This window comes from Mytilus californianus, unplaced genomic scaffold (genome assembly GCF_021869535.1).
Source record: "Mytilus californianus isolate M0D057914Y unplaced genomic scaffold, xbMytCali1.0.p SCAF_18, whole genome shotgun sequence".
Classification (NCBI taxonomy): Eukaryota; Metazoa; Mollusca; class Bivalvia; order Mytilida; family Mytilidae; genus Mytilus; species Mytilus californianus.
The window spans coordinates 1,732,221-1,740,892 of NW_026262666.1; the positions used below are offsets into that span (position 1 = coordinate 1,732,221).

The window sequence follows — 8,672 nt, forward strand, 5'->3', positions numbered from 1 at the left end:
ATTTACGCTAAGCAGGGTTCGCTTGACCTTGAGCTTATTTCATGGATCAGTGTTCAAGGTTAAGTTTAAGATACTATAAACAATTTATCAACTATACTTGTGTATGGAATGAATGTAAAGTTTTACATGTTTGCCTGCCAATGTTAATCTGACCTTAACCTACTTTTAAATGGTATATTGGTCATCGTTGTTTTTTGTGGTTGGGTCTATTTCTCAGATATACGGTAAACAATAGGTCAACTTTATTTTGTGTATGGAATGATTATAAGGTGTACATGTTCGTCTGATAGGGTTCTTCTGACCTTGTTAAGGTTGTGTGATACTTGTAGTATACGTTGAAGACTTTCAACATAAATTTCAATTATGATCATATAAACAGGCGAGACATTATCTGCACTCTTGTATATTTTTAAGCTTTTAAAACTTTCGTTTGGTATCGAGTCAAGGGAACCTGATGAATCGTATTCCAGACACAGGCGTCTCGAGTGTATCGAATGAAAGTTATTCCATACACACGTGTCCCAAGGGTATCGAATGAAAGTTATTCCAGACGCACGTGTCTCGAGCGTACCGGATAAAGGTTATTTAAGGAACATGTGTCTCGAGCGTACCGGATAAAGGTTATTTAAGGAACATGTGTCTCGAGTGTATCGAATGGAAGTTATTCTAGACACACGTGTCTCGAGCGTACTGGATACATGTCATCCCAGACACACGTGTTGTGCGCACTGAAAATCATGTCATCGATTAATTTGTTTTTATATACTCGTGATTCTGATTCCTAATGATTCTAAATATAACAGTGTTACTAGAAAAGAAAGGATATGGGGTATCCTCCATGACACAAAATCAGTACATACACAGCAAATAGCACAACAAGAAAAGGAACTGCGCTTTTCTTGCTGTTCTTCAGCTCAAAGTCACAGTGAGACCTTCAACACGTAGCAAAACTATATACCTATCAAAAACTTCAGATAGTAAACAAGTGTCTATTATAATAATACTTTAAGTCAAGATCTAATAAATAACATCTATTAAGATTGTTCAGAGTCAACAAGTTAGACAGTAAAATACGTATAAAAACATGTAAAACACGTATAAACTTAAAACAGATTACATGTGGATACAAATTATCGAAGGTTATCTATAAACAAACTTTTTGTTAATTAAAAAAAATGTATCCTTTGACAATTTTACAAAAGCATTCAAAATAAATCGTCCACTACGAAAAGGGTACCATTGTTCACCACATTTATCATGATATTTTTTACACTTTATTAAAGATGTTTAAAACACTGAAAAATTTGCATTGTATGCAATTAAACATTATCTATTGCCAATCTTTACGTTCCTTGTAGATGAACATAGCACGGTACAGATAAACTATTTGGACTAGCTATGGCAATAATGGCAGACACAGTCGCCGCAACGCCACCTATGATTCCAATAAATATAATCTCTAAACTGAAAACTCTCTGCCACAGTGGAATATATCTGAAAGAGAAAGACTATTTGCTTTAAAACGTTAAGTATTAATCAGACTTTTTGCAAGATATATCTACGCAAATTCTTTGCTGTTGCAATTTCTTCGTATCAAATAATTGTTTTGTCGCCTTAAGGTAAGAGGAACTTATAAATGGACAATCTCTCGGATATTTATGAAATTATTTATGCAATGCGCATGTGCACCTGCGTCTAAATATCTAACAAATGATACATGTACATGTAAGTTTTACACTGCAAGGGATATGTTGACTTATTTCTCGAAAATATTAGAAACTATATCAGTTTTGATATATAGAAGTAAAGTACAACATTCAAGATATTCTCTAATATAACAATAATTATCAATACGGTTACCGTAAAATGTAAAGCACAGCTTCAGTATAAAAGTGCTTTGCATTTCTTAATCAATTGAAGATATATTGCGCTAGTTGTAATTTTTATGGGGTTGGCTCGTATGAAAGCCAAGGCTGAAAGACTATATATTAAGATTCCTGAAAGAAGACTGTACATGTACATATAGTCTAAGAACTCTAGATTTCTTTTTGTTACTAGTATCGATGTGTAGCTGTCTCATTGACGTTTATCAAAACTATTCTTTTCAACAGTAGAAGCACAACTTGAAAATAGTTAATTGTATCATATTACACTATTTTTATGTATCTGATAAAATTCACAGTTTTTATGAAATAAAATTACGATTTCCGAACGACAAGTATGAAAATCAAGATTTTACAACATCTGATATGAAAATCAAAATTGTATAAGTGAAATCAATATGATTTGGATTAGATTGATTGAACGAGATTAGAGGTAAATTTATTAATAAGTTTACGTTGGTTCTTCGGAAAATCTATTTTCTCTTTATTTCCTATTTCTGAACAAGCTTTTTGAGTTTGAATTTTCCGATATCGGGTTAAATTAAAGGTAATTTTTTTTTAGTTTCATGTATAATTCAATTGTCAAGAAATTTACAAAATTGGCAGTTAGCCAGTTTTATGACTATGCCAATCATAGCAGTTATATTCAATTCTCTTTTAAGATTAACCTGCTTTTGCAAAATTTACTTCTCTTTATATTCATTTCGAAATTTTTACATAAATGTCGACTTTGCGTAATTTTCTTTTACATATACATGATATATATTCATTGTTTTTTTACAATACTCACATTTCAGAAGAATTCCTTGTATTATGCAAAATAGCTCGTCGAACATCAACTGGAGTGATGGAATGTTCTCTTCTTCCCACTAATGCTGCGTCTTCTATAGGAGTGCTGGACTGTTCTCTTATTTGCCATGAGCCTGTGTTATCTATACTTTCCAATAGCGATTGTGATTCCGATTGTTTTTGTATGTCAGTTTTACTCTTAATTGTATTTCTCTCAGTTACGTGATCATTCTTGCATAGTTTCGTATAAAATATGCATGGAAAGACATACGATAGAAGTGTTGTTGTCAAACCACCAACAAGTGATAAAATCGAACCAAAATGTGGTATAGACTCGGCAATGAACAATACTGATATGACAATTAAAGGTCTGACCACGCATCTTTTCCAGGTGAATGCTAAAAGTTAAAAAAAATGGCAAAATGTTTTGTTATATTGACGTTATGGCACCAAAACTTGCTTGATGCTATTCTCTTTTGCACAAAAGAATAAAAGTATTATTTGTTTTCACTTTAAAATTAACGATGTCGGTTAAAATTACATTTCCTTGCTGAATTACCTTTTATACAGATGTATTTTTTTCCTATCAGGTTATTAGTTTTTTTTCAATATTTTATTGTAGTTGATTCATATTTTTCTTACAGCACATGTCAGCATCTAAATCTAATCTCACGAAAACACTGATTTGACTGAATGCGTGTAAGCATACCTTCTTTTTCAAGCTTGAAATGGAGTCAATGCCACAACAAATATCAAATGCCTCACTGTGGCTTTGAGATGAAGAACAGCAATGAAAATGTTCTCTCTCTATTTTTTTTCCGAGTAATTCTGTGTTATTACCTCATATACCATATCCATTCTCTTCCGCTTAAGACATGCACATTTGTAAACTACATATATAAAAAATAATCATGATCTATGGAGATAACTGTATACGTACCTGGTGAAACTCCAAGTTTAGCTTCTAACTGTTGACAGACAGGGTTCATCAAGATAATGAAACCCAACAACAAGTGTAACGTAACCAAAACCTCTACCGTATAGGCACATGGACCAGCTGACACACTCTTTATAATATTTTCATTGAGATTCTCTCCATACACCATGTATCCTACAACTGCTGTTGGCATATACATCATTAACACAACTGCAAATAGACGATTAACTACAATACCCTTCCCTTTTCACGAATGTGACCTACCGAATTAGACTATTTACCGGATTTGTAATAACATAAGCAACACGACGGGTGCCACATGTGGAGCAGGATCTGCTTACCCTTCCGGAGTACGCTTCACAAGATCATATTTAGCAAATTTGCAACACTGAGGTATGTTTAATGGGGAAAAAAATGCCATGATTTTGGCTAAATACCATAAGATTTAAATGCTCCAAAAAGGCGAAAGCAAGAGCACCTGAGATCACCCCCAGTTTTTTGTGGGGTTCGTGTTGCCTAGTCTTTAGTTTTCTATGTTGTGCCATCTGTACTATTATTTGTCTGTTTGTCTTTTTATTTTTGGCCTTGGCGTTGTCAGTTTGTTTTCGATCTATGAGTTTGACTGTCCCTCTGGTATCTTTCGTCCCTCTTTTTTAACGCTTCACAGGATCATATTTAGCAAATTTGCAACACTGAGGTATGTTTAATGGGTAGTTGAATTCACTAAACACCCCCGATTTGGGAAATGGGTCAGAATTAGAAAAGAAATTCCCTCGAACAACTGCCTCAGTTTTCACATATAAAAAGTAAATAAGATGTTTGATTTTTTTTCTTTCTTCTTTGAGATTGTCGTTGTAGAAATTTACCGCATGTAAAGCATAATGTACAACATTGTCGATACGAGATTTCATGATAATTGAAAAAAATTAATAATAAAGCGTGAAAAATAATGTACCAATCGCAGTTACTTTTAATCAAACAAGCTAGTTTGAAGATTCACCCCTTCTAATGACAGATCAAACTTTCTTCACCAAACTTTGGGAAGCAAATTATTTTACACCCACTAACACCCAACACTTATATACATGTAACACAAGGGGGAAATCGAAAACAATGTGTTAAAGACAAAATCAGAGAACATCTTTGAACAAATAGAAACGACAGTTAGCATAACAAACAGAAAACTAAGACAAAGCGACACAAACCAACCACTCTTTAACCCGCGGTGATGCTGTGGATGGATATTCGGATCTGCTTCATTAGTAACAACCGCCATGTTATTCCCGTTAAAAGCCACGGGATTATACATTATAAAACAGTGGATTGGCTTTTCTAACACTACGTCAATATGTATACATCATCTGTCTTATAAATTTTCTAGCTGATAGCTTGACCAAATTTGAAAATTTAAAATGAAAACGGTTTAATTTACTATGGTAAGTGCCTTATCCGATAGATCACCACTAAAGCTCGAACTATTTACCATGGAGATAACAAAGCTTACAAATTTACTTGCATATCCAAGGAAAGCTGCTTTTTTGAAATCTTCCTTTTTCTTCATGTCATTTATTATGGTAGGCAGTACCGAATGACCACTAACAGCAAACACCATTGTTCCGAATGATGTAGAAAACTTAAGCGGGTCTGTAGTTGAATGGGAAACAGGCTTGTGTTGGTCCTTGTCGTTTAGTGACTGGATAATTATCAAAATACACGCTATACCGGTGGTAAACGTGGCTCCCACGCCTATCGGCCTGTAATAAAAGGATGCAATAATGGTTGTTTAGTGAATTCCATAAAAAATGAAAATTAATTACTAGTAGCATTTCGTGGAGAAAAACATCACGGAAATAGTTTCGTAGTTCCCTTCACAGTATGTTTAGATTAATATAAAACTTACATTTTCTTTTTTTTTTTTGTTTGGTGGAGGTGGTGGGGTCAAACAGTTGGTTTCGAGTGTATATCTTTTTAACAAGGAATCATAAAATAGTGCGTCATGGCTGTCCCTTTCTTGATTAAACAATCTACCTATTGCACTAAAAATCAGTTAATAATACTAAACATAAATATTATTTTACCAGAAATCTGTTGGTGTTCCAAAACATATAAGTGGTGCTAGGACTCCGGCTAATATGATTAGCCAATAGCACAAAGATATATCTTTTGTCACTTTTGCCAACAACGTCTCGATGTTTCCAGCAGCTAACACCATATATACCACAGCACTGCCATAGTTGTAGATGTTCATCACAACGTTCACAATGTTTCTATAATAATTGGATAATAAAACAGATAACTCAAAATTATTCTCTTACACATATGGTTCGCATATGCTTGAAATCATGTCGATATTCCCGTGGCATCGTAATTGCAAAAGGCGCGGGAATCACCAATGATACTGCGCTAATAATTCACAACACCAGACGCGCGTTTCGTACGCATATACTTAACTAGTAGCGCTCGAATCTAAACAGCTAAAAGGCCAAAAATGAATTACGAAGTTGAACAACATTTATAAACAAATTAAAAAAAAATTCAAAGGTTGCGTCAAACTAAAACGAAAAGCAAAGTACATGTAGTCTGTTGGCTTTTTGTCAAGCTTCGAATAATAGCAGACGTTTGACGACATAGAATAAAGTGTTTTATAGGGTTGATCTTATTCCTGGAGAAATTTATCTTTGAAAGTTAGCAGATAAGCATATCAGCTTATCCGAACGTACAAAACAGGGTTCTAATAATTTTAAAAAATTTAATATGATCTCGACCTGAATATTTTTGAATAATTTCCTTGTGAAGGTTTATAAACAAATCATTTTAATGAGCGCTTGGGCAATTTCTTGTTTATTAGCATCATGCCATGAGTTAATTATTATAATACTAAAGATTAGTTTTTAAGGTTTTGTCTGCTCTATTTTGCGTCTGTTGATTTTATTTTTGATGTCATTTAAGTCGTATTCGGTAAGAGGACGGAATTCTGGCTACGACAATTGGAACGTACCCATGGCCCTCTGTGACAAGATATTACATAATGGTCAAACCCCCAAGGGTGACTGGGGAATAGAAATATGGTCACCATTGGTCTTCCTCCGACCGGCGGTAAAACCCTCGCTAAAGTGGGGCGTCCGTTTGGCTGTGCGGGATGTACAAGTTCGCAGTCACGTCCGGTCAGAATGGGGACGTTAAATCCGATGCCTCGTGTAAAGAGAGTGCCACGCTCTTTGCACGTTAAGAACCCTTGCAACAACTCTTTGAGGGGTCCGTAGGTGGCCTGTTGCAAGGCTAAATTTCTGTCCTATCCAATATACCCTCATTTCCTGTGGCAGTCTAAATTTCTCCGACCTTAATCCCGGAAGCCCCTATTACAGAACCTACCTATTGTATTTATTGTTAATTTGTTCTCGTCCTGAATATGCATGAAATATTTGCCACTGGACGTTAAGCAACCAACAATCAATCAATCAATCATAATGGTCAAATTAATTTTGGGTCTGTCAAACTTGAGAAGAGATGACCCAAACTTTAAAAATAAGAACATTTGGTTCAATAAATTCTAGTATGTTGCAATTTTCCGGCAAAAAAAAAACCTGTTCGGAAACGACAAATCTGCATACCCCGGGAGATATATGCTCACTATGCAGGCGCTGTATGAATGTTGCTATTTAACATGATATATCTAAAATGTACAAATATCCTTGTTTGAGATGTGTGGACTTTAATGAAGAATATTATACTACCCTTTAATTACATGTAGTAATCCGTATACTAGTATATAGATTTTAGTTAAAATTTACCTATATAACAATATTACCTTCCTCTTCTGCCATATGCTTTCTCCCCAATTACTGGATAAGGATCTGGCACATGTGATCGATATTCTGGATACCGTTCTTGAATGATTACCCACGATTCACCAATTAATGTGGCAGTGTATGTAGAAAATATTCCAAAGACAATAATCAAAATGAACCCGATCCAACCTGTATAATATTATACTGAAAATCATTATGTAAATAGAAAATAATATACATGAAACAAATTATTCCAAAAACATGTAAAATTGATGTCTTAGAAAAACTCATCAAAAGATTAGATGATGGTTAAAAAATTTTATGAGTTAGATAAATGGTCTAAAGATTTCTTAGAATTAACAAATATTTATTTATAGAAATGACAAGATATGGTACAGTTGCCAATGAGACTGCTGTCAGCCAGAGACTAACTGACGAGGTATTAAGGAATGTTTTTATTACTCCTCTATCTAAAAATTATTGATTTAGATTTTTTGCAAATAAATTCCGTTGATAACAATGGAATACAGACTACAATTTCAGGATAAAGATTAGGGTGGGTTAACGGTATCTTTTAATTCATTTTTCTTGTGGACTATTTATGAATTGACAAGATAAAAACGCAATTTTTGTCTTAAACTTCCAAAAACTCTTATAAACTGTAATTCAATAATATATTACCTGTATCTTCAACAGCTTTTGGTAGGGCTAATACGCCACCACCTGCTATATTTCCTACGATAAAAACAGACGTCGTCCAAACTGTAAGGCCATGTTTATTGTTCTGTAAAATAATAGGTTCCATTTTATAGCGTGTGGGTCCGTATACATGTTATTACATGAAGCAATGCGATTGGAGGTGTGTTTGATTCCGTCTACACTTATCTGATGAACACAATTGACGAATTATTCAATGAAAATACTTTACTTATCAAGGATAAAGCTATCTATTTTCAAGTTGAGTTATTAAAAATCTGAAGTGGGAACATATTTGTTCTATTTATTTCCCTATTTGCTATAATTAGTGTGTACATGAATATTGATAAAATGCAAAAACAGTTTATTTATACATTATATTATTTCTGTTTAGTTTTGTTTGTGATTTCCACGGTTTTCTCAGACATTTTAACATAACTTCAAGTTTTCTTTTACCTCTTGTATCAACGTCCACTGTTCCATCTCTTTTTATCTAAAAAATGAAAAAGCCAATTCTTGTCAAAAACATAAAGAGCAATTAATCCCCGCTATATCGTATAAATGTTTTCTCATATTTAT

At 33.8% G+C, this 8,672-nt stretch overlaps 1 protein-coding gene across 2 annotated transcripts; it reads right to left on the reverse strand.

Annotated features, from left to right (window-relative positions):
* Positions 1 to 1,016: 1,016 nt before the first annotated feature.
* On the reverse strand, positions 1,017 to 8,217 carry LOC127726531 (uncharacterized). 2 transcript variants are annotated; one of them, XR_007993559.1, is made up of 7 exons: positions 8,079 to 8,217; positions 7,418 to 7,586; positions 5,688 to 5,876; positions 5,114 to 5,363; positions 3,613 to 3,819; positions 2,674 to 3,070; positions 1,017 to 1,494 (listed from the first exon to the last, which is right to left on the reverse strand). XR_007993559.1 is itself a non-coding variant. In XM_052233913.1 (7 exons), the coding sequence occupies exons 1-7, from the start codon at positions 8,200 to 8,202 to the stop codon at positions 1,344 to 1,346; spliced, it is 1,479 nt and encodes a 492-aa protein (XP_052089873.1). In that variant the 5' UTR covers positions 8,203 to 8,217; the 3' UTR covers positions 1,017 to 1,343. The 2 variants fall into 2 exon arrangements, 1 of the variants encoding a protein (XP_052089873.1); XM_052233913.1 differs by having other exon boundaries at positions 5,122 to 5,363.
* Positions 8,218 to 8,672: the final 455 nt, after the last annotated feature.